The 26,630-nt window shown below is 42.9% G+C and overlaps 1 protein-coding gene across 2 annotated transcripts in view; it reads left to right on the plus strand.

Annotated features, from left to right (window-relative positions):
* The window catches only part of CNTNAP5 (contactin associated protein family member 5), an 809,041-nt gene that overhangs the window by 451,344 nt on the left and 331,067 nt on the right, over positions 1-26,630 (plus strand). For both annotated transcript variants that reach the window (XM_019749552.3, XM_019749551.3), the window contains exons 9-10: positions 6,600-6,749; positions 9,616-9,787. In XM_019749552.3, coding sequence (XP_019605111.3) covers positions 6,600-6,749; positions 9,616-9,787 — 322 coding nt within the window. The remainder of the gene's footprint in view (positions 1-6,599; positions 6,750-9,615; positions 9,788-26,630) is intronic.

Raw genomic sequence — 26,630 nt, forward strand, 5'->3', positions numbered from 1 at the left:
TCAAACCATAAAGAGAGACATGGAAATAAGATGGACATTGAAATGCAAAGATGTGTTAGGAATTTGAATGAGGATGAGAGAGATGGGGAACGGGCAAATCTCTGCAATGTTCAATTTATTCCCTTAACTCAGTGGTTCTCAACCAAGGGAAATTTTCCATTCCTACCCACTCCAACCTCCCATTGTCCCACCCCACTTCCCACTCAGGGGACATTTGGTAATGACTGGTGAGGTTTTTGTTGCTGGCGATGGGAACCTGTTAATAGCATCTAGTGAGCCAAAGATGCTACTAAACATTCTGCCCAAGAACTGTACTGCAGAACACCGTATCACTAACAAAGAATTATCTTGTCCAAAATATTCAGTGCCAGTGTTGAGAAACTCTACTTTAAGGGAAAACCTTACTGTTTTAAGAAAGTTTAGGGCTTCAGAATATTACTGACTCTCATTTACTCTGAGTCTCAGTTTCATCAAATGTGAACTGTAAGTTGTTTTGACAGTCTCGTTACAAAAACTATAAAAATGACAACTGCTCAATAATATTATTTATCTAGAAAAATAAAATCAAAGTAATAACATTTAGCTAGAATTCCAGCATCAGATCCAAGTAGACATTCTGAGAAACACAGGTTGAATTGTACTTTAATTCTTCGGACAATCTAGAGGGTAGGCAAAAGGACAGGACCAAAGTTTGAACTCAGTGTTATCAAAAAGGAAGTTTCCTTGTGAGAATGGAAACTGATGCAGTCGCTTTTCCTCAGAAGGGTAATGGAGTCCCCATTTGACTAGGTACACACCTAAGAGACCTGAAAACCTAGGTCCATGTGGAAATGTGTACAGAAATGTTTATAGCACCATTGTCCATAATAACTCCAAAGTGGAAAAAACTCAAATGTCCAGTAACTCATGAATGGATAAACTAATGTGGTCTATTCATACAATGGAATATCATTTAGCCATAAACATATGCTGATATAAGCCACAACGTAGATGAACCCTGAAAACATTATGTTAAACAAAGGAAGCCAGTCACAAAAGGGAACATACTGTACGATTTCAATTACATGAAATGTCCAGAATAGGCAAATCCATGGAGACAAAAAGTAGATTAGTGGTTGGTTAGGGCTGAAGGTGGGAGGATAATAGCTACATGTGATAGCATTTCTTTTGGGGGTAATATTTTAAAATTCATTATAGTGGTGGTTGCCTAATTTTGTGAGTATACTAAAAGTCATTAAAATAGTGGATTGCATGGTATGTGAATTTTGTCTCACTAAAGCTGCCCCATAAATAAATAACTTAATTAATTAATTAATTAATTAATTAATTAATTAATTAAAGCGAGTGAATCCAAGGGCAGAAAATAGAACTCTGCAGAGGTAATTGCACATCAAGTGCTTTCCAGAACCTGCTGGGCTGGCTTTGGAAGTGTGCAGAGAAGATGCTCAGTCACGGTGCCTGACACCTCCCTTTGAATTCTGGCTCTGACTCAGAGTAGCCATATGACCCTGGGCAGCTTCTCTGACTTTCTGTTGTACCTTTTGTGATATGAGGACAATACAAGTTGGCCTCCAGTACTACTGTGAGAATTAGGAACTATATATTTAAAGTGCCTGGCACATTGTAGATATTCAAACTGGTAGCGTGTATCATTAGCTATTTTTACAATTGGGCTGTGTTTCAAAGGTCATTTTCAAGTTCAGTTGCAATGATGAAAACTGTCGATTTTTAAAAGTCTGGATTTGTTTCCTGAGCAAGCGTAGAACAGCCTATTTAACCCTGTCTATAGGGGCCTTTTATGTGAATGCCTTAGGATGAATTCTGGGACCTGGGAGCTGCTGCTTTAAGCAATGAGAGCAAGAAGTGGAAAAGAATGAAAGCGTTTCCTATTCTTATCTCAGCTTAAACAATTTGTTAGTTTAAAAAAAGAAAACAATTATGAAAGTTGTACATTTTCTTTTTAGAAACTTTGAAAATCCCAGCACTCTGTATAAGAAAAAACAAAAATAATCTGTGATACTATTATTCATTGTCATTCCAGTATTTTCTCTTTGGGATAATTTTTAACAAAATGGGAACCATGCTACATATACTAATTACCTAGAGTTTTTCACTTATTAGGATATCAGTAGCATTCTTGGACATTATGATTTTTAATGACTACATTATGTCCCATATGTCATGTGGGGTGTCACGTGGGGTCTCTGGTCCCGCTCCCCACATAAGAACTCAGGACATGGTAAGAACAAAAAGGAACACCCACGGAGCCATAGATAGGAGAGTCATACCACGATAGTCTCGCTGGCGGCTGGGTTGGAGACATAGGAAGCAGGAGCCACACGATCTGCAACCTGACGGCCGCTTTTCTGCCAACCAACCTCAATTGCTAATTGCAGTCCACCTTTCTGCAATTCGCAATCCACACTCCACCATACCAAGCCACACCAGGCTGCCACACCACCACGCCACTACACTACTTTGCTAGCTTAGCCATGACAGTTATATCAGTGGCTAATGGCTAACCGGTAACAGCCGATGGCCAACTAGCCACAGCTGATGGCCATCCAATCACAGTTGATGGCCATCTACTTCCCAAGCCGGCACCTTTCCATGTGAGGCCGAGAGCCTGGAAACTGCTCTCTGGGGCTCTGTCCCCACACCATACTATTAAATACACCATATTTGATTTAGCTAACATATTATTATTGGAAATATTGGTAGTTGTGAAATTTTGCTATTATAAATAATGATACCATGAACTATCTTCACCATAAATCTTGGCCATAGCTCTGTTACTATTTTAGGAGTAAGTCTTCAGAATAAAATTCATGACAAATGAGGTATGTCATTTTTATGGTCTTTGACACTTATTGGTATATTGCCTTCTAGAAAGAATACACAAACTTATGCTACCACCAACAACTTGCACAATTGCCTGCTTTCCTGTACGTCCAGTAATATTGAATATAATTAGTTTTTATACTTTGCCAGTCTGGGAGATGGCAAATACATTTGACATCACTTTAAAGTTCAAAAGTTTTATGTTTGTTATCATCCAACAGTCTCTTCAGAACCCAAGTCTCACCTTCAATCCTCAAGTCTAAAATTGTTTAAGTGCTTAGTGCCACAAAGTGGCCCCAAATACACTGTTCTACCCTCTCCCCCCCACCACTACCCCCATGGAGGCTTTGACCTATCAAGGTGTACCTGGCCTCACAGGTATTGTGTCATGCAGGGTGTCATACAGGGTGTCACCTCCAGCTCCCCGCATAAGAACGCAGGATATGGTGAGGCCAAAAAGGAACACCCACGGAGCCATAGGTAGGGGAGTCATACCACTATATTCTTGCTGGAGGCTGGGTTGGAGACATAGGAAGTAGGAGCCACACTATCCGCAACCTGTCATCCACTTCTCTCTGCCAACCAACCTCACTTGCTAACTGCAATCCGCTCTTGCCAGCCACTATCTTCTTGCTAGCCCCCATTTGCTGCTAGCGTAGCCACGGCAGTTATATTAGTGGCCAATGACTCATTGGTTACAGCTGATGGCCAACTAGCCACAGCTGATGGCCATCCAATCACAGTTGATGGCCATTTACTACCTTAGTGAGCACCTTTCCACATGAGGGCGAGAGCCTGGAAACTGCACACCTGGCTCTGTCCCCACATATTGCTTTCCTGTTCTTCCCCCTGGAAACTTCTTTTTTCAGAGCTGTTTATCTCAGGGAAGTTTTGGGAGGAAAGCACCCAGATAGATTGATTTTCTCTAATTTGTGAGTAATTAATAGCATTTAAACTTGTACCTTCAAAAGAGCGTTATTCAAAAGTAAAGCTTTAAGAACCTCTAGACTTGTTATTTTGGGTGGATTAACAGAATGTAGTGCAGGAGTTTGGGGTAGAAAGCAGGTTTTCAGAGGAAATATGCCACTTGGTTTGCTTTGGAGTCTATTCCCAGGTCAGTTCCTCTAAGTTAGTCTTGATTTTCCCAGCTTCTTTCCCTATCTCTTCTGAAACCTTCCTTAATGGACTAGTTCTCAACTCAGGCTGCACAATTGAATCTCTGGGGATCTTTGTAACTTCCAAGGCCTGGGGCCACCCCAGCAGTCTGCCTTAATTAGCCTGGTGTGGGGCCCAGGACCTGTCCTTTCAAAAGCTCCCCAGGTGACCCCTTTGTGTGGTCAGCATCAAGAACTACTCTTCTAATAATTTTCATCTGAAGTAAGCTAAGACTTCACACAGGTTCCCCCTGCAGGCACCAGGGACAATGCAGGCACAGAGAAAAGAGATCAAATCAGATGGAAAAGCAGATCACACAGAAAAAGAAAAAGAAAAAACACACAACGAAGCAAACCCGCATTACGTGACTTTAAAGACAGAAACATGGATAGTGATGTGGGAAAGGGAAGAGCCCAGAATCCGAAGACAAGCTAATGATCTGTCCCTGCCAACTCACCTTGTTTTCATCTGTAAGATGACTAGGTCGTGTCCATACCTCTAATTAGACAGGACATTCTGTGGCCTCCGTGTGCACTTCCTTCTCTACTGTAGCTGATGCCTAGTGGGATGTGGGCCCTTAGGGGCTATTTACACCCTATACATTGAACTCTTCACTGACTCCCAGCCCAGTCTGTAGTCTGTCTGCACATGTCGTCTCCTATGTTATGCAGATGTATTTAGAGTACTATGCAAATGAAAGTAAAAGAAGTGAGGACGACAGCCCCTTTGTCCTCCAGCTGCCCCTGATAGAAGTGAAATGTGCATCCCAGGAGACACTTGACAGAGCCTCTACCTCATTAGTAGAATCCCTGTGGTTAAGACCCCAACCCTGGCCTTAGGGAGAAGGTGGGCAGCCAGGCTGAGCAGCCTCTGGGTTCCCCTCCACCCCAAACAGATGTTCAGGGCTGAAGGGAAGACTGACTGCAAGGGAGCTGGCTGCAAATGTAGGAGGGGCCTCTCCATCTGGGCTGTTCTGAGCAGATGGGCCAAGGCTGCCCAGTGCCATGCAGCTGGGCTGCAGCCTGGTATTGAGCTCTCCCTGGGCAGCACCTCTCGCCATCCTCGGGCACATGTGCTTCAGTAGCTTTTCTCAGGAGCCAGGCAGACCGCTGCGCTGATTCTGAATGTAGGCTTCCCAGCTGGGTTCTCAGGGACTGTGCCAGGAAGCTCTACCAAGTGTGATCTCTTTGACCTCCAGAAATAGCTCTTAACCCCCCTTACTGTTCATTTTCACTGTTGTTACTTTGGCTGAGACCCTCATCATCCTGTCTCCTGGGGTTGTGCAAGCAATAGGCCCCCCTGATTCTGCTTCCAGCCTGTCTCCTCCCAGCTCCCTTTGCCTGCCTCTGCCGCCAGAGTCGTTGAATGTGCACCTCTAACCGGGCCATTCCCATGCTCAGACCCCTCATAGAAGCCCATGTTTCAAAGCAGTGATTGCCCTTGTGGGCTTCCCATTAGAATCACCCAGAGGGCCTTCTGAAAATGCAAACCCCCGGGGCCCATCCTCAGAATCTCTCACAGAATTGGGTAAAGTGCCCTCCAGAGTCATGTGTCAGAGGACACAGTTGAAACCCTGCCTTAGCCTGGGCATCTGAGGCCCCTGGTCGAGTGGCGCCTCTTCCCACCCACCTTCCTGTTGTTCTTTCCTGCTTCTCACTCCTGACCTTTGCTTCATTGTATAAGTTCTCTGTCTCCTAGAACTCTTGCTCTAGGAGTAGCAAATTCTTGCTCATTTTGCAAAACTTCCCTAAATGTCACCACCTCTTCCATGAAGCCTTTTTGGGATCCTTATGTGGAGTTAATCAGGCCTTCTTGCTTCTCGCTTCCACATTTACTGTTTCCCCCAGAATTGCAAATGGTATTTACCTGTTTCACTGTCTATACCGCTAGCCAGAAATACTCAAAGGACAGGATTTTAATCCACTTTGCATGTGGCTCTTCCACTTAACTATGGCCTACCTGAGGGTCGAGACCTGTGATGTTAATGCCCAAACTCCCCAGGGCAGGGATTGTCTTGTAGTTGCTGCTCTGTCCATCTGTTTTAGCAAACAGTGTTTACTTATGATGGGGCATGAACCACTGCACACACTCTGCAGTGTTAACTGGGCTCTAGATTCCCTCTTTTACTTTTGCCTTTAAAAATAGTTTATTTTTACTAAAATAGAAGTATAAACCATTAGTAGAAAAAAAATGAGAAAACTAAAATTGCCTGTAATCTCACCACCCAGAGATACAACCACCAGGAACATTTTGAGGGTGTTCTTTTCAGCCTTTTACTCTGAATTTATATCACAATAGGTCAATTAATGTGTTACCTACCTTTGGTTGTAGCATACATACCAATACGTGTTTTTGCCCTTTTGTTTTTAAACCAAACATCTGAAGTTGTTCAGCCACTTTAAAAAAAAGCATAGAATGAAGTGGTAAAAAAAAGAAAAAGGACTCTTGGGAAGAAGCTAGGGTGTTGATTTAAGCAAAGTGATGAGTGGGGACCACTCTGAGAATGCACAGGGACCAGAGGAGGCCAGGAAAATGGACCCCACTTTCCCCACACCTCCCCAAATCAGTCACCCCCATGTCTGCCCGTCCTGTTTCTTTTCCAGGCAGCGACTTGAATGACGGCCTATGGCATTCAGTCAGTATCAACGCCCGAAGAAACCGCATCACTCTCACCTTGGATAACGATGCAGCATCCCCCGCTCAGGACACTATCCAGATACAGATTTATTCTGGAAATAGCTACTACTTTGGAGGTAAGTTCCCAGCTTTGGAGGTGGAAAATAAAGGTGCGAGAGAGACTACAGTGAACAATTATTTCATTCTGATGATTCTTTCTTAGTCAATTAGACCATTCTTCCAATACATACACACACACACACACACACACACACACACACACACACGCAAAATAATGAGAAGCAAACTGTCTCACAGCTGTGCAGATATAAATTATCTAGGTCAGTGCTGAAGAAAAAAAAGAACTTTAGCTATAAGAGCTAAAGTTACATAACACGTCCAAAGGAGATTTTTATAGCCATGCACAGCTCTGTGATCACATTAGAAAGGGGAAACTCAGCCGAAAACTTGGAGAAAGTACCCACAGTCAGCAGTGTCTGAAAGAGGAAATATCCGGGTGGGAGGGAACAGCCAGCTCGCTCAGCCATCCGGGCCATTCCTGTGCCGCTTTGGTGTCTCAATCCCCTGTCCTTTCCTTCCCCACATCCTGGGAGACCATGCCCACGAGCGGCAGCTAAAAATGGGGAAGACATAGAAGGCCCATGAACTTGTAGCTCCACCGGGGCAGCCAGTAGAGATTCTGCCCTCTCCGGTGCTGGGTGGAACCTGGGAACCTTTCCTAAGATAAAAACACAGGGCAAACTGGTAAAGATGAAAAATATACGATTAGGCATTCACTGCATTTTGCAGATGCATATATTTTTTATTTAGTTTTTTTCAATGTTTTCCTTTTATTAAAATATTAATATCCAATTTCTTAGTCAGTTGTTTATAGAAACAATTTTAGAAACAATCTCTAAAGAGTAATTAGTCTAAATATTCATTAATCTCAATAGCCATCTGACCTTGAGCAAGAAAGACACTTATAGCCCCTGAACTTCTGTATCTAGGCCAGGGAAAAGCAAAGCACAATTACTGGGAGAGTTCAGTGAGATCAACATTTACATGTAAGCACAGGATTTCCTACCTGGCAGGGAATGGACAAACTGGCTTCAACCTTTGTGCGTGTATGTGTGGACTGGACTTGGTCTACAGTCGCCCATTATTTTTCCATGAAGAAATTGAAGAGAAGTTCTGGGTAAAATCATAGAGTACAGTCTCCATAATAGAATTTACCAATCACTTCTCTCAGACCTGTGACATGTGGGTAAGCTTTGAAATACAAAAGGGACTTGCACAGATGAAGTCTACATCTGCAGGTGTCCTGAGAAGGCAGCAGTGTGGAGCAGTGTATGTGTGGGTTGATTGTGGAGCCTCAGGAAGGGCCTCTGTCCCTCCTTCCCAATATTCCCCATGTGTGCATGGATGACAAATTCTTTTAAGATGGAAACACTTTCATTTTCTGTAAGTGTTTTATGTGTCTTGCCTCATTTAATTCATGCAGTAACTATGTGAGGTAGCTAATAGTAGCCCCAGTTCACAGAAAAGTGTTTGCTTCTATGGTGTTTGCTGACATGAAATAATTTGTGAGTAGTAGAATGGGGATTTGCCCTCAGATCTGTGTTCTCTACAAGCCACTAGGGACAACAAAGGGACACCCACTAATGAAGCACAAAAGCTGTAGAAAGAGGGTCGTGGGGCCCCAAAGATACACTTCACACACTGTGTAATTTTGGATCATATGTGTTTCCCACAAGAGGGAAAAACAACTTTGTATTTATTTGTGTGAAAAATAATGTAGAATAATGAGGATATATAAGCACCTGAGTGCCTCAAAGTGAAAACGGCCCCCCTCCGCCAGGTGAAGAAGAGTTCTTAGAGGGGGGTCTTAATGGCAATGGTCTCAGAAGGTGGAGATGTAGCTGTGATTTGAGCAGTGTTTAAACAAGTGCCCTACATGTAGACTGTAAACTTAAGGGAGGTGAAAAATGAGTTTGAGTAATAATAGTCAACTTACATAAATTCTCTCTATAGCTTCAATTAGAAGTCGTAACATTTCTCTTCATTTTATAGTGTGTGTGCCTGTGAGCTGTTAACCAGCTGCCGGGCGTCAGCCCAGCAGTGACTGTCTATTAGAGATGGCTGAAATAATTCCCAATTATTTATGGGTTATTGCTGTGTTTTCAAGCTTACATTCCCATATGGTCTGAACCTATTAAAACAATTGGGATGGAGTTTATAAAGAACTCAAGCACTCATACACCTACATTGCTCTCTCTCTGTCTTCATGAGAAGTATAATAGATATGCCCTAGTTTCAAGCTATGCTAAATATGTACGATGCATTTCTTTTATTAAAGAACACCCGTTAAAAAGGTATAGCGTTAACCTTTCACATGTGCTCTTACAACCCTTTAACTATGTGCAGTTAAACCCATAGTTTCTTTAGCATCTGGATTTGGTTTGCACGTCACATCAAAATTCCACTTACATTCCTGTGTGTACCTTTGTCAAGAACTAAGCCTGTTAATGCTAACAATTAACCACATAATTACTCTGCTGTCATCCTAACCCAAAGCATAATTTCCTGTGAACATGTAATTTAAAATTGAATTGTGCATTTAAAAGTGTGTTTTAAGACAGAACTGACCTTCCCAAGTAGTTATAACATGTGGCTACTGTAGGATGAGTGAGGTATACCATGCAGAAGAATGGCACATAGCTTACCAAGAGGAAAAATGAAGTAAGAATGAGATACATGTTATAGCATTGGTATTCCTTTTAATATATTTGTTTTTGTTCTCTACAGTGATTGAGTATGCCTTATTTTGTACCAATTCTGCCCCCTCTCTGAAAATGCTAGGATTTACGACAAAAGATGTGTGCACTGCTATGAATGAAAAAGCACCACAATAATTAGACCTCAAGGTCTTCCATTGATAGGTCGCCAAAGCAATGACTGATCATTTCAGGATTCTTCTTCATTTTTTTCTCTGTCTCACAGGGTGCCCTGACAATCTCACCGCTTCCCAATGCTTAAATCCCATTAAGGCTTTCCAAGGCTGCATGAGGCTCATCTTTATTGATAACCAGCCCAAGGACCTCATTTCAGTTCAGCAAGGTTCCCTGGGGAATTTTAGTGATTTACACATTGATCTGTGTAGCATCAAAGACAGGTAATTATTGTCTCTTCTCCTCTGTTCCCCATCCCTTCCTATTCTCACTGTTCTAAATATGAGTTTCTTTAAGCAAAATTCAAATCCACTGACATTAGTCACATTAGATATAATTGAGTTGCCTAATGGAAAATATTTCTGAAAGGATTTCAGACCCAGAGAAAAATGGTTTAAATTAGTTGAGTCTCTCTTCATGTTGACTTGCAGTAAATGGGATATGCAAATTAAATCAAACTATAAATTTGTGAAAGGATTAAAATTTGGTGCATAAACACCATTTGATTACTTTGAAGTTAACAGTAAAGCATAAAGGAGGAAGGAATGACTTTTCTCCTAAACCATTTTATTCTTTACTGCAGTGTGTGTCCTCTCTAGCACAAAACGTGAGCATCAGGCGTGCTGGAAGCATGTAACAGAGGTTGGGGCAGTTCCCATCCACAGACAGAGACTCCCGGGCTGACTGGCCTTTGCTGTCACTGCCCCTGACCAATTGCATTTTTGGCCCAGAAGAAACCAGACCCTGGACCGAGAAGGAGTACTTTCTGCAACTTGCAAATCTAGCAAAAGTTCAGTGTCTCTCTTAGCGTCTCCTGGGATCTGGCTCCTCTTATATTGGAAGTTTCTAGATTCAAAAACACACTGGAAAACATTAAAGAGGCTTGATTGCAATTTTTTAGCAAGGTTTATCATGTTTCTCCTCTAGTGCTTTTCCCCTTCATTTCTCCCGTTCTGCGCCCCTCCCCCCCGTTAAAATATCATTTATTAAGTGGGTGAATAATATGTGTTAAGTGCTAGCCTATGTGTTGGTGAAATAGGGTCTTTACTCAATTTTCATCAGGAAAAAAATTAGCCATTACGATAAAGTGCAATACATGACCAAGACGTGCACCCTTATTGGTAGGACATATGGGAGTAACAACTTAGTCTGGCCGAGGGAGAGGGACATTCAGGAGGTTTTCAGGTTTTCAGGGAGAGGTGCTGTGCTGCAGCTTACAGGACGGGAGAGACCCGGCTGAGGGGCAAATGTGCACGTGTGGGATGAGCTGGCAGGATGCTGCAAGGGAAATGGCATAGACACAGGAGGCATCATGCTTGCAAGACTTCATCAATTCAAGACACCTGTTTTTCATTTTGAAATCTGTAATATTTGGACACATTTTACAATTGATGGTAGTAGTTTAATTGGCAACATTTATTTATCTTAGTGGCATTTAAAATAGTGGTATGTATTCTAACGAATGGTGTCTTAGATGTGATAAAAGTCTGTGCATGGGGATAGCTGGTCAGTCAGGTGGAGCACGGGACGTGAATGTGGTTAGAGATGTGGACCAGCATCAATCAGAAGAATGGCGTGTGCCTGTGGAGTTTGTCTTTCTGCTCTAGGTGAGAGTCAGAAAGGAAGGTGCTCAGATCTGCCTACTAGTAGGAAGGGTACTCGGGAAATAGTGAGAAAGATGGATCGAAAGAGAACCCACCAGAGCTGGAGGTGACTATCCGAGTCCAGGGGAGCAGTGAGAAGCAGCAGGCCCCTCTCCTGAGTGCACAGGCATCAGCTACACAGATCCGAATCTCCTCTAAGGCTTGGGACGAATGGTGTCATTAGAACTTGATGAGCACGCTTCTCTGATAACACCACTGCACACGTGATAGTCAACACATCACACTGACTTCTGGTTCTTCTACTTTAGCTTGTGTTTTTCTCTATTTGAAAAGCTGGACACGTGGGTAATAACATGTGTGCTTCATTAGAATATGCTAGTTTAGAGACCGCAGAATAAAAGATGCTGCCCCGAGTGGTGGCCGCCCCTGGAGTCCTGTGAATGATGGTGGGAAGTGTCAGCCAGCCCAGGCTCTGCACAGTGTAGATCAATAGAGGGAACACTGATCAATGCCTTCATGTCTAATCAGGGATGCTCTTGTTTTTGATTACACAAAAGTCATTGCCATCTACACTGCATCATTACTTTTGTGTAATTGTAGTCTGTATAATTGTATTACATATAATCGTGTTTTGGTTAACTATATAAGAATAAGGGATTGTGCTTAGTTTTGTGGTAAATGGTGTGTTTTTCTTGATTTACCAGACAGGGTCTCTCACAGAAGGGAAAACTGTGATAAAATGCTTTGCTTAATTAATTATTTCTTGAACTTACATTTAACATTTGTTGGAGAGGGGTAGAGGTTAGAAAAGCAAGTGGTTTCTGAGTTTTGTGTTTCATTTTTCCTGTGTTGATGCAAACCTGATTTAAGGGGGCCAAGGGCAAAGTCTTTGCCTTAAGGAGCTTGCCCTTGAGGGTCGGAGTGGGGGGGGTGGGAGAGGTAGGGGTGGAGAAGAGTCTGACTTGTTTTTCTTACCTGTGCTTCTGTCTGGAAAGTCCAGGGAGGGCAGCATTTGATCTGGCCTGAGTCTCTTCTCTCTCAGACCACCCTCCTCTCTGCCCCTTAGAGGCTGTGGACACCCAGGCCTTCTTTTGGCCTCACAGTGGCTGTCCTGCCCTATCCCTGCTTTTCCCCTCTCAGAGTAATCTGACTTCTCTGTGAAAGGGATCTAGTCCTCCCGGCTTCCCTTCCATGCTGGCCATCTTACACACTAAAATGCTCTTAGTGCTAGTTACTGGGGGAAAGCCAGTATGGCAAAACCAAGGTCACATTCACAGAAGAGTCACACGTTTTTTGAAATCTTAAGCACTTTCTCCAGTGAAGTCCTTTAAGGATGTTCACTTTGAGACAGTGTCTGGGTCTGCTGCTCAGCCCATGCAAGCTCCCAAACCCTCCTTGGTACAAGGCTTTGAGTAAAAGCTGGGAGGGTCCCTTCCCAGGGACATAGGAACCTCAACTAACAGCTTGCGTCTCAATGATTGGCAAATTCCAAATCTTCTGGCCATAAGAAAGAAAGGACTTGCTGTAACTACCCCGGCCCACGGCTGTGGCTGCAGGGACAGTGCTGGCTTTAGGAAGCTCCATCTATAGAGGTGCCCAGTGCCTGACACTCCAAGGAGAGGTTGGAGAAGGGGGTAGAATACCTTGTAGAAATCTCACTTAGGGCTAGAATGGAGAACTCCCAACAGACCCCATGGTCTTTCAATAGTCTTTCTAAACCTCTAGAAAACATTGTGCAGCTACTCTCCCTACGCTGCGGGCTGGCTTTCCAATATCGTGTCCTCTACACCCCAAAGCCCTGTTCTGCAGGAGCTACACTTATCTCTTGCAACCCCCTGGACTTGAGGTAGGCAAGGCATGATAGTCTAAACTATCACAGAGCCAAGTCACCCTCAATAAATGCTTCGTGCTTTGAACACCTGTTTGTAATACCCTCAGTTATTCAGCCTCATTGTTGGGCAGGGCTGAATGAGTGGGGCAGACTTATGTAAACACCAGAGTAGAATACGATGTGGTGGGGGCTGCATAAGCCCTGGGAGTACAGGGCATCAGTATTCCCAGTTTAGTTTTGAAATAGGGTAAACGAAGACCTAGAGATATATATCAACTCTTCCATGGTTGTAGGATTAAAGTTGCAGTCCAGAGGTGACCAATGTACTATCTACCCCAAAGGCATTTCAGTCATTGTGTGTCTGTGGCTCTAATTGTATAAGCCCATCTGCTGCCCAACCACAGAACAGTTTTTATGGGCATGCACTGTATTAAATTATTTGTAAACTTTAGGTGACTCAAATGAGATTCCATTTAAAAAGGGGGCATTGAAAGTGATGTGCAATGTCAGGCAGGTTCTGAGTGAAGTAAGGGTGGCCCAGTCTCGGTGGTCCAGGTCAAGAGTACTTCTCGCTAGGACTTTTCTCAAAGGATCCAACAAGTCAATTCGAGGTGTCATGTCCAGTCCTCCAGGGTTCAAAGTCCAGAGCAGAAGAAACAAATCACAAAATGTTGTCTAAGATTTTGAATAGGAGACAGTATCCACAATGAAGAGCAAGCAGGAGTGCTGAGGAGTCAGTTGTCTAAAATGGGGGAGTGGAAGTCACACCCGTGGAAATTCAGTAATCCCAGTGCAAGTGGCAACACAGGTGAGAAGTGGTAAAGCATGTCGAATTTCCAGGCCACTACTCATTAGCTTGAGATATACCACATATTATTTAACCCTTCTGTCTGTGTTTTCTCTTCTGCAAAACGAGGATCATAAAACCGACCTTTGCACTTAGCAATCAATGAGACAGTGTGAGACATGAGGGGCTCAGTTGCATGTCTAGTAAATAGGAGATACTCAGTAAATCTTGCATGCTTATTCCCGTAGCCAAAAGTTGCTAACTCTTAGTTTCCATGGGGAGAGGAGAAGCTCAGGTCTCCCTCTGAAGCTCCTCCCACCACTACCATGGCCACGTGACCCCCAGTAGTTTCTGGGATGGTTCCCCACAGGTATACCTCAAACACTCTCTAATCAGTCTGCCCTGTGGCTCCCTTGGGCTTTGTTTCTCGCTTGTTCACAGGAGCTGCCTCTCTGAGTGACCAGTCACCCACCACCCATTAGGGAAAGGCCCATCCATTTGGTGTCAATGCTGTGGTTATTGGATTCTCCTAAAGCATTGGTCTCAGGGCCTGGATAGGGTGACAAAAGCATGTGATGTGCCTAGGACACAAAATTCAAGGCGGTCCTTATTTGTAGATTCATGCATGTGCAGACCCTGAATTTACACGAGCCTGGGAGTGAATGGCTTCTTAAATCACGCAGGTCAATTCCAGCATGTCTGCATGAAAATCATTCGGGGTGCTTGTTAATACCCAGATTGCCAGGTAGCACCCCAGAGTTTCTGATATTATAGTAGTTGACCAGAAAATTGGTGTTTCTACCAAATCCAGGGTGCTGCTGGGATGGTCTTGGGACCAGATTTGGAGAACCACTGCCCTACAGCTTCTAACCCTGGAGTCCTTGGGATTGCATGGCTTCTATACAAAAGGGGTGAGGAGTAGGGAGAGGGATGGCTTCTTCTCCAGCTGGTCCCCCAAGCAGCTGTCCCCCTGATCAGGGACACAACAACAACAACAACAACAACAAAAACCAACCAACAAACAAACAAACAAACAAAAAACTTTTGTGAATATACATAAACAAAGACCCTCAGATGTGCCTGAGTGAAGGGATATTTTGGTTGGAAGGGAGTATGGTCTTAGACTATCTGCAGCTGCCAACAAACATGACTTGCCTTTTTGTTATTTTCAGGACAGTTGACCACTGAAAGGCACAGCTGGATCCTTGATCTTTCCTTCTAGCAAGCCTCACACCCTGTGTGTGGGAGGGTCAAGGGGTGCCATTGTAATGCCAGTGATTCTACCCACCAAAAAACATTGCTACATACCTTCATAAAGATGGATAGAGACTGATTTCATCTGGTTTTTTGGTGCCAGCAAAGGGTTTCTATGGTCACCTGTCTCATTTCCTTGGTTTCTTTTTGATAGAGTTATGGCCCTGGGGGAGGTCCTCAGAGATCATGCAGCTCTGGTTTTGCATGGAAGGAAATGGAAGTTGCACAGTGTGGTAAAGCCAGGTCCTGATACAGGGGATTTGCCCCCGTGGTTTTTGCTATTATTGCATCCTGTGGAGACCTTTTTGCTCTAATCCTCTCGAAAATTAAACAGTTTTTTCCAATGAGTGAATCACATGTGGAACACTGCTTTAAATTTCTTACAGCCAACTAAGTTATGAAATGTACTTTTCACTCCATAACCTCTTCCCTTTCTCTCTTTTAAGAAAAGCATCGGCTATACTCTCTGGTCAAGATCCTTATCTTCTTGGTTCAGAGTTTGGAGTATTGTAAATACGGAGAGTGGGGAAACATTATTGTCGTGCGGGAGACCCTGCTCGCTGCGCCATTTGTCATGCAGGAGACCCTGCTGGGTCTCTGCTCCCACTCCCCACACAAGAACGCAGGATATGGTGAGGCCAAAAAGGAACACCCACGGAGCCATAGGTAGGGGAGTCATACCACTATATTCTCTCTGGCGGCACTATACTCTCACTGGAGGCTGGATCCACACTGTCCACAAACCGCCATCCGTGCTTGCCAGCCCAGCCGCCATCTTCTTGCTAGCCCCCATTCTTCTTCCCTTCCTCTCTTTGCTAGCGTAGCCACAGCAGTTATATTAGTGGCCAATGGCTCACTGGTTACAGCTGACGGCCAACTAGCCACAGCTGATGGCCATGCAATCACAGTTGCTGGCCATTTACTACCTGAGCCAGCACCTGTCTATGTGAGGCTGAGAGCCTGGAAACTACTTTCTGGGGCTCTGCCCCCACAATTATGTTGGATGACGTCCTGTAAACAGACTCATGCTAAAAACTCACCCCGTGTGTGGGAGTTTGTTAAAAACAGTATGTTATATCAAAAGATTACATTGCAGGATAATACATATGTTTTAGTTCTTCTCTAAATGGAAAACCTTTCCATTGGGTGCCAGAAAAGTTATTGTAAGGGCAATGCCCACACAATCTGAGCTTCTAACTCTAAAATGAGAAATGCGACAATATGGTATTCTCTCTTAACTTACGGGGATGGGGCCCAAATCAAAACAAGAACGCTTCAGCTGTTTTTATTTATTATTTTTAGTCTACTTCATGGAGGAAAAGCAAGGGCTATACTTTATATAACGGTTACTGAACAAACATTCTCTAAATATTCTTTCATTTACTTCTAGCCACAGTTCTGCAAGACCCACAAGTGTTCTAAAGCTTGGCTCTCAGACCCAACAACACCAGCATAACCTGGCAACTTGTTAGAAATGCATGTTCTCAGGCCCCAGCCCATATTTGCTGGGCCAGAACCTTGGGGAAGGGGAGTCATGTGAGTTTGAACAAGTCTCCAGGTGATTCTGTTGCATACTCAAACGTGGGAGCCCTCGGTTTGCTTCATTATTGCTATTTTACAAATAAGACCAGGGATGATCATGGAAGTTCAGTGAGCTCCTGAGGTTACCTGGCAGTGTTATTTTTCTGTTTTGTTTTTGTTTTTTTTGTTTTTTTGTGTTTGTTTGTTTGTTTTTGTGTTTTTTGTTGTTGTTTTGTGTGTGTGTGTGTGTGTGTGTGTGTGTTTAGGGGGGTGTCAAGATTCAAATCAAGAATTGTCTGATTCCTCTACCCATATAAATGTTGGTGGCCTATTGCCTAAAGTGCAGAGAGAGGGGACTGATGGCTTGGGGAGCCAGAGCAGGTCAAGGGAGTGTCACTGAGGAAGCCAGAATGCAACAGGAACTGGAGGACTGAGCTGGGTTTAAGGAGGTCATGCTGGGCTATTCCAGGCCAGGTAGAGAGTATCAGGATGGGACTTAGAACGGCGGCGTGCTGGGTATCTGTGTGCCTCAATGGGAAAGACTCTGCTGACAGCAGCGGCTAAAAGAGAACTTAAAGCCCAGCCCGTGGGGAACTTGGCAGCACACAACACTTTAAAATATGAGGAACAGGCCATATTAATAGTTACTCTTCAAGAAATGCTTACTGTGTGCCAGGGTATCTTATAAGCACATATATATATATATATATATATATATATATATATATATATATATATATATATATGTATATATCCTCACAACAACCCTGTAATGTAGGTAATGTTACTAACTCCATTTTGCAGAATGAGATGATTAAGGTACAGTGGTACTAAGTAACTCATCCAAGGTCACACATTGAGTACATAGCCGAGCCTGGCTACAAACCACAGTCTGGTTGAAGACGTCATGCCTGTCTTTGCACTGTACTGCTTCTAACTTTGCAGTTAAGAGGCGTCCTACGTGGTTCAGCAGGATTGCAAAGCAGAAAATGATGTGTTTTCATCTTGCGATCAAATCACAAAACTGGTTGTGTTAACACAGGAAGAGAAGGGATATTGGCCACAGTTTATAGACCACCACAGATGCCAGAAGGGTTATCATCCATGCAGCTCATTGTCAACAACCATGTGACAAGCCCACTGAGAGAGACTCACAGAGAGCCACTGGCTCCACCCACCAAGAGATTACCCTTATCTATTTCTTTGGTCTAATTAGAGAAGAGAGGAACCTCAGAACTAACTTGGAAAGGCTGTCCTGAGGAGGTGATTCAGAGCTGATTTTTGCAAGGGCCTTCCACCTCTAACCGCCCAGAAAATGTACTGATTTATGTGCCTGATCCTTAAATGAGGGCTACACCTCACCACCTATCTCATCTCTCTTCAAATGTCAGTAGGGAAAAGGGGCTTTTTAGGAAGTTGAAACCTGGATTTGATCTGAGTAGGTGACCTTGAACAAGTGCATCTGTGTTCTGTAACCAACCTCATCTCTCATCATTTGTTTTAACAAGAAAAGTGGATTGTTATATCTATGAAATGGTACCTCTCTTCCTGGGCATAAAGAAGAGCACCAAGGTACCCCCAATTCATAGCAAACACAGAGCCCTGACAACGCCACGGGTGGCACTTCATTCTGTCCAGTCAGAGGCAGTGAGACTCTTCCCTGATAACTGGTGATCTGAAATATCGACGCTGAAAACAGAGCCAAACAATGAACTGCATGAATTATCACGAGCACTCCCCAAGCTGAGGGATTCTTTCTAAGAGCTATGGTTATGAGGATGAGGTGAGATGTGCATGTTCAGAGAGCAGTGAGGAAACGTACATCAAGTCAGTATTACTTGGATCATCTCTCCTGAGAAATACTAGCTATGAATTTCGGGGGTTTTAGATGACATAGAAGCTAAGGCAAACTTTTGATCTTGATCAAAACATGAAGAGAATGGTATTTTAGATTCTCAAGTTACTTTTCTGAGCCAGTACTTATATTTAACTCTGTAGAAAATTTTGATAAATGAATAATCAGAAGACACAGGCTCTCCCTTTTTATTCCCTTCACACGATCAATATCTCAATTTAGTCTTCATCCCACACCCCAATAAGGGCCTTCCTTTTGTTTCTCGCATACTCCAGAATGTCTTCCCTTCTACACGGCCAATGTCACATTCGTTTTTTCCTCATCTGCATTGATGTGCACTGATTGGGCTGCTAAGGAAAAGCACCTGTGGCCTTTTAACACTGTTTTTCTCTAGTCCAAAAGAATTCATCGGTGGCCCATTGGTCAGCATCATTTATACACACAGCTGGGAGAGAAAAAAGAGCTTGATATGTTTTGAGTTCGGGGAAAAGTAGGACTGACCTGTAATAAAATGCCCTCACCTGTTTCTGCAGACAAACCTAAGTTTAAACTTAGCTCTGTGCTATATTTACCTTGAATTAAATTATCTCATAGGAAGTTCATAGAACTGAAATCTGGCCTCCTGAGTGTTGCTGTGACTGGACTTCTGAAAGCTTAGGTAGACCCAACTGCTCCTTGTATCGCATGCATGGTCAGCAGCATAATACGCCATTCCCTTCAGCTTGCAAAACCCATAGGGACTATTAGCTTCCCTGACTGTCAGATGAGGAAACTGACTCTGACAGAAGTTTAATAATTTACCTCAAAACAGACTCAAACTCAGGAATTTGAGGTGGTGAAGCCCCAGCTATTTACATTTTAGTGCAACTCCAGATAAAACTGGTCACTTAACCTCTTCCTATCTCAGCTCCCTCAGCTGTCAAATGGGCGTGATGTACACATTTCCTCACTGAGGGTATTTGTGAAACATGAGCAAGGCTCTACTATCACTGCCTTCTCTTGGAGCTGGGGCAAGGATTGACCGAGAGCAGGGAGATGAAAGTCTGGAAAGTTAAAAGCAAGAGGGACAGAAATGGATAGGGCACCATGTTTCTCAGCAGGCCAGACACAGGCAGAAGAAAAGACGATGCTTTACTGAATAATTTACCTATACATACATGACCTATTTTATTTTTTGGACAAGTGATCGATGTTTTCCCTTGGTTCAAGGTACAGATTTGAAATCTTCCCTTTAGGTGTAACTTCATCTTAAAAAGAGCTCTTTGACATGATTTCCTGGGCCAGCTGCAGGCCTCTTCTCTCCTGCAACCAAGCAGTGGCGGTCTCAAGGCCTGGAAGAGGCAGAGGGAGACAGAGAGCCCAGGAGCCCATGGCCGTGCGAGACAGCTTCACATTCCTACTCACAGTCTCCCAGCTCTTGTGACGCCCAGTGCATCCAGGGCAGCACTAGCTGTATTGTGAGCAGCGTGTCCATCACCGTGCTTTTACCCATGCTGAGAAACCTGATTGTCACCGTCATAACTAGGTAGGAGGCTATCCCTGCTTTAAGTATGAAAATAATCCCAGAAGTGGTTTTTAAACAACTCGAGGTTTATAGATTAAAGCAAAGACTTTTGCTGAGAATTATAGAAGCTCACACGCTGAAATGAAAATTACACGTGTCCGTGTTAGCATGTGTGTGTGCACACAGGTGTGTAGATACACACGCAGCACACGTGATATGGCATTCCCCGGTGAGCCCGATACGCTTCCATTCCTCTCGCTGAGAGACAGCCCCATGCGCGGCTAGTCTTCCTGTGACCCAAGCACTCACTCCACAGCTCTTTTTAAAGGGCCTACTGTACGCCGGCACATTTCGAATGAGCAAGAGAGAGAGTCACTGGTTTCTTCCCCGCTCTGGTCTTTCTCAAGTTATTGGATCCAGGACATGTTTGGGTTTTTTTCCCCTTATTATGGGCCAGTCATTCGTTCATTCATTCGTTCACTCATCTGTGTATCGTATTTGGAACATCTCTGCTGTGTGGAGCCCTGGGTAGCGGCTGAGTGCTGAACACAGCAGACTATCTCTGAATTCCGAAAGCTCCATGGAGGGACACAGATTTTGACCAAATAATGATGGAAATAAACATGTAAGTTCCCAAATGCTGGCATGAAACAAATAAACAGAATACCAGAGAAAGGGAGGCTGGTTTACTAGGGGTTGAGGGCAGTGAGCCAAGAAAGGGAGATGTGGCCTCATTCTCTGCAAAGCTGACTTCCCAGGTCACTGCCGAAGCTGACAGGTGAATTTCTCAGAGGCTTGCACTTCCCATGGCCTCCTACAAACCTCTGGCTGCTGATTTTAATCTCAACTTCCTGTCTGTGTGTCCTTTGCTGAAATCACTATCTGCTGTGGGGGTCATTGGGGGGGACGGGAGAACACACAATTCTGCCTTCTTTAGTAGGAAGAGGCTTTCTAACTGGGGTTTTAGCTAAAGACAAATTCCCTACTTTTTCCTAAAACATGGGTGTGCTGGGAATCCTTCTGTCTGCCAAGGGGATGTCTGAACATCCCCTTACAGCGCTTTCCCCCACCCACACCCCCGGCTTCCATGGGTAAAGAGTTTGCTTCCAGTAATGCATTCCTAACAGTATATAGGCTACAAATACACTTAGCGAAGGAAAACTCTACCCGCCCAAAATAAACAGCAGTGTAAAGGTGAGAATGATATTTCAGCTGGCAGCTTGGTAAATTCTGAGAAACTGCAAGTGACAGGAGGAAGATGCATTTTAAAGGTCATTCCAATTACTATACTTACTCATGTTAAGCAGCTGCTACCCTGAAGTTTATGTGAGAAGACCCACACATGGGGAAAATGATAAAATGTGGTTGGCAGGGACTTGGGCAAATAGTAAAGAGAGTGATACAAATTACTATTGTTTCCAGTGATATGAAATAATTCTTCAACATCCAAGATATCTGAGAACTACAGGAAAGCCAAGCCTTGAGAAAGAGCACGGCACACCCTCACAGCTCTACAAGCCTAGGATTCCATGATGGATTTTCTTTGAATCCAAATTTTGCATGGTCCCACAGGGACCTAAGGAGAAGCCCCAAGGATGAGCTCCGGATTGCATTAAAATTTCCATTTGCAACCATTTCATTCTCCACAACATAGTGAATTCATAACACAACTTTTCTTGATAGAATTATCCTAAATGTAAAGCCACTTTCTAGATAAGGAAATAAAATAGCTGAGAACTGTTCCCTTTGTGACAATTTGCCTCATACCTCTTCCCCACCTCCTAAAATATATATTTTATCACAGCTCCATTTATGGTGAAATTCAGATTTTGTACATGCATTTCAAATGTCCTCCAGCACATGATGGAGCCTGAGGCATGAAATGCAAGGATTCAAATCCTCTAGCTTGCCTTTTGAGGTCTCCTGTGACCTGGCCTCTTCCTTTATATCCACCTTTATATGCAACTATATTAATTCATTCTGTATATATGAATTTGCTGAGCCTCTGAGAATACACACACACACACACACACACACACACACACACACACACATATATATATATATATATATATATATATGGACTGTGATCAAACAATATAGTGAATGTTAAAAAAAAAAAAAAGTATTACAGTAAAAGACCCATTGTAATTAATCCACCTCAAAATGCTCCCCTTCTTTTTGAACTCACTTATCCCATCATTCTTGCCACTTTCTGAAGCAGTTTTGGAAGTCCTCTTTCATGAGTGTCTTTAGTTGTGCTGTCATGGCTGCCTTAATGTCCTGAATTGGTTCAAAACGTTTACCTTTCATGTTCATTTTGACCTTGGGGAAGAGCCAAAAGTTGCATGGTGAATAAGGTGGATGAGTACACACCGTAATGTTTTTATTTGACAGAAATTGCTGTACCCAAAGTGATGTGTGACATGGAGCCTTTCCTTGTTATCACAAAATATGGGTGAATGCTGCTGCCGAGTGCCATCCAACGGAGAGGCAGGGATCAATATGGGAAGCAGCACGTCAAACCTTAATAACAATGTGTTACAACTTTCAACTTGTTCGATGCAGTCAGTCGTGTGTGAGCTACAGTTGAGATAAGGGGTGTTTTAAAGTGTGCTGCAAATCATCATCCATCATAACTATGCTCCATATCACACATCACTTCTGGTATATGGCAATTTCTGTCAAATAAAAACATTATGGTGTGTCCTCATCCACCCTATTCACTGGATCTGGCACCGTGCGACATCTGGCTCTTCCCCAAAGTTAAAATGATTTAAGACATTAAGCCAGCCATGACAGCACAACTAAAGACCCTCACGAAAGAGGACTTCCAGAACTGCTTCCAAAGGTGGCAAGAATGATGGGATAAGTGTGTCAGATGCAAAGAGGAGTATTTTGAGGGGGATTAATGGCAATGTGTCTTTTACTGTAATATATTTTTTAATTTAAACATTCACAATATTGTTTGATCACAACTCGTCTATATATATTCTCTGCTTTTAAGAAGCTCAAGAGCAAGTGAGCCAAACAAGAAACCAGATGGTCTACACAAAGCAGCTCGTGGCATTGAGGAAGCATGAAGCTACAACTGAGCTGCCTTTGGCAGGCGAGCAGACATGGGAATAGGAGGGGAGCGTTAGCCCCAAAGTGGACCACAGCCTGCCTCACAGCCGCCGGTTTCATTCCAGCCCTCAGGCACTTGCCACTGTTTCGCTGCCTGTAATTCTCTTCATAGTTCTCTTTTGCGTGGATTCTGCCCATCTTTCAAAGTCTGGTTCAAACCCTACCTACTTTGTGAACTCCCTTGACTGTTCCTGATATTCACAATTTTCTTTCCTTATTTGAATATCTCTGGCACTTTCCTTCTCTGTTTCATTTTTCTCCCAATCATGATGTTGTCTGCATTGTATCTATATTTCACCTTCCCAGAGAAAGTTCTTGATGCCTACTAATGCATTCATTTGAGAGCACGTGCTTTGCAATTATTTGTTGAATAATTTGAACCCTAAGAGCATTTGCTCTTAGTAGCTGGGGATGAACTGCACGTAAGACTTATGAAAGTCAGCATACCTTTTGGAGTTGGATACAGTACTGCCACGAGATAAGGAATAAATTTGATAATGCAGAGGGCGCCAAAAAAAAAATGCATGCATGTATTAAGAAAGAAAAAAAATGTATTAAAATTACACTGATGGTACCCACTTTGAGCACCTCTTGTAATTGCAGAAGTCAAACGTGAGTTGTAGTCATCTTTTGTTATTGGTATATATTGAGTATTACAATTCTAATACATTTTTTTCCTTTCTTAAAATGTGTATACGTTTGTGTGTGTTTTTGGCACACTCAGTATTTAGTATTTTTTCACACAGCAAACTCTGTTGATTGCTGTCCAAGATTTGGGAATGGAAGCCCTTCACCTCTTTCTCATCTTGAAAACTTCCCAGTGTGTTTCACACCAAGTAGCTCTCTATTTGAATAGCAAGAGCACCTAATAAAAACATCTGGTGCCACCTGTCATCATCCACATGGTGTTAAGTGCCCCTTCTGTAAGCACTAGCGAGCAAGTGTTTTTGTTTAGAAACGCCATCATAAAATTAGACAAGCAAACCATAGCAATGTATTTGAGCCATGTGGTCTATAAATATTGCAGTGGGAGGAAGCATGCAAATGCATTATTCTTATTATAATCTTGTGCTTTAAGGGAAAATGAGGTAGCTCTGCAAGAGAAGGCAAGTCTGAATAAAGAGAAGCTCTAGGGAGGCATACGGGATGTCTTTGGTGATTGCCAAGGATGTCACCGGTCTCCTGGTAACAGGATCTGGGGTGTGCACCCTCGGATTCAGGGAGCTAAAGCAGCTCTTAGAGGCTAAGTTGGGGAAACTTGTGAAGTTGTCATTGTTTACCTATTAGGAGTAGAACAACAACAACAAAATACTGCTGAAGGGTGCCAGTGTGTCTGTAACCCTGTCAGCTATTTATCTGGGAGTGAAGTTATTGAAGAAGAATAAAGGTTTCCCATGAGCCCAGAGAGCGGCATTGGAATTATATACCAGCCACACTGTCACTGTCCTTATATTTTCTTTCTTTTTCAAAAGTGCTTGGCAGAGACTTAAACAACACTGGTATTATTCATTTGGCTATGTCACATTCTCTAGTGTCTTCTGAGACAGAGAGCTTCCTTCAGTTTTTCCCAAACACCATCTAAAGCCTCTTTGTACCAAAAAAAAAAAAGTATACAGGAATGCATTGTTTTCCCTCTTTTCCATGAGGTTTTGCCTTATTGTTTCTGTGCTACACCCTAACAAGAGACACCAACATTAGGTAAAATTCAGCGACAAACCAGGGGCCATGCTGAGGTTTTCCTTTAATTCAAATCTATGAAGGGCTATACTAAAATCTTTAAAACAAACCATTTCCATTTTACAAATAAGGTAACTGTGGTTTGTGCATGTTAAATGAGTTTTTCAAAACTATATAGTTAGGAAGTGTTTTCATGAAAAGTTAATGGGCCCCCACACAACATGCAAATAAAAGAAATAATGTTCTTCTCTGAAAGCTAAACTCAACACCTACTAGATCTTAATGGATCATCTTGAAGATACACACAGAATCTATGCCAGGCTGGACTATGCCTGGATTAATGCTGACATTTCTAAAGGAAGATTGTGTCAAATAAAAGTAGGTTGGTAAGAAAATTCATCTTAAATAATGAAAATCAAATAGCCAATGCTAATTGTAGCTGAAAAACTAAATTAAGACCTCCTTAACCTCAGACATGTTTTTAAAAAAAAAGCCCGTTTCTCCAGTACAACATCAAGTGGGAAGAGATGGCAATGGCATTGAAAGCACAGCTTGCTTTCCTGTTTTCCTAATGTCAGAGTGGAGGACCGCTGTGGATTCGAATGTTCCTCAGAGGGAATGGATGAAGCCTATGGGATTGTAATATAAATGTTTGCCTCAGTGAACCAAATACTAAATGGATGGGACCAGCACTGTGCAACAGAACATTGTGCACTGATGGAAATGACCTCTGTTCTGCTGTCCAGCACCTAGCCACTAGCAGCTCCTGAGAACGTGAAATGTGAATATTATGCATGACTGAGAAAGTGAAATTTTCACTTTATTTTGATTTTATTTTCATAAATTTAGCTTTAGATAGCCGTGTGTGGCTACTGATGATCATATGAGATAATGCAGGACTGGAAACTACATGAGCCAGTTCTCATGGAGCTGATATTTTCATCCTAGTTCAGCAACCTGGAGTTGTATCTGGGGTAATTCTGAAGATTAGGTTTGGGCCTCAAAATTAAGGCCTGGTGAGTGGATGTAATGCCACCCCCAGCAGCCCGGGCTGTGGATGAGCCTGGTCTATACCTTTCATAGTTCTTCCCCAAAGACATTCACATCAGAAGAGAAGAGCTTATCTCTGCCTTAATTTCTCCCAAGGTCCTGGCAGACCAGTGGTTTAACTGTCAAAGTGGATTCCAAAGCCATGCTAGTGTAGAAGAGAACGAGAGGGTCCTTAGCCTTCCCTGTCCCCTTTTCTCAACAAAACAAACATTTCCCATGAAGGTTATTCATGTGCCTCTTTTGTTTTCCTTATGATTCGAATGCCCGGATTTCTGCTTTTGATTTGTACACACCTGGATTTAGTTCAAAATGTCAGAAACTGTATATCACTTGGGAAGATAACCTTATTACTTCCAAGCATTCTGTTGCTGTATCTATTAGCCAGTTCTAATTTACCTTTTTCTAAATAAGGACATATTTTGAACAAATATGTACTTATAATCTAATTATAGACCATCAATAACACATTGGTGTGTAAGTTTTAAAAAGAAGATGATCTTCATTTTTTTTTTTAAATCCCAAATATCATAATACATACTAGAGTTATTGATAGGTCTCTAAAAAACTGCCTGCCCAAATCCAAAGAACTTAGAGCGAGAGAGTACCCTGGTGGGCAAGCAAAATCTGTGCGAGCTCACTCACTCCTATGGGTTGGAGCAGTCAGTTTCTCAGAAAGTAGTGAATTGAATCTAGAAATCCAGAACTATCCTTTTCTTATTTCAAGTTTAACTGAAGCCTTCTAATATTTTGAAACCCAATGAAGCTTACCTAATGAAGAAGACATATTTGTCAATCTGGGGGAAATATTGGGCCCTTTGTAAATCATGTCTTTCAATGCAAATTTATGAATTGGAATTC

Source organism: Rhinolophus sinicus, chromosome 17 (genome assembly GCF_057876585.1).
Source record: "Rhinolophus sinicus isolate RSI-liver-muscle chromosome 17, RSI-T2T, whole genome shotgun sequence".
NCBI lineage: Eukaryota > Metazoa > Chordata > Mammalia > Chiroptera > Rhinolophidae > Rhinolophus > Rhinolophus sinicus.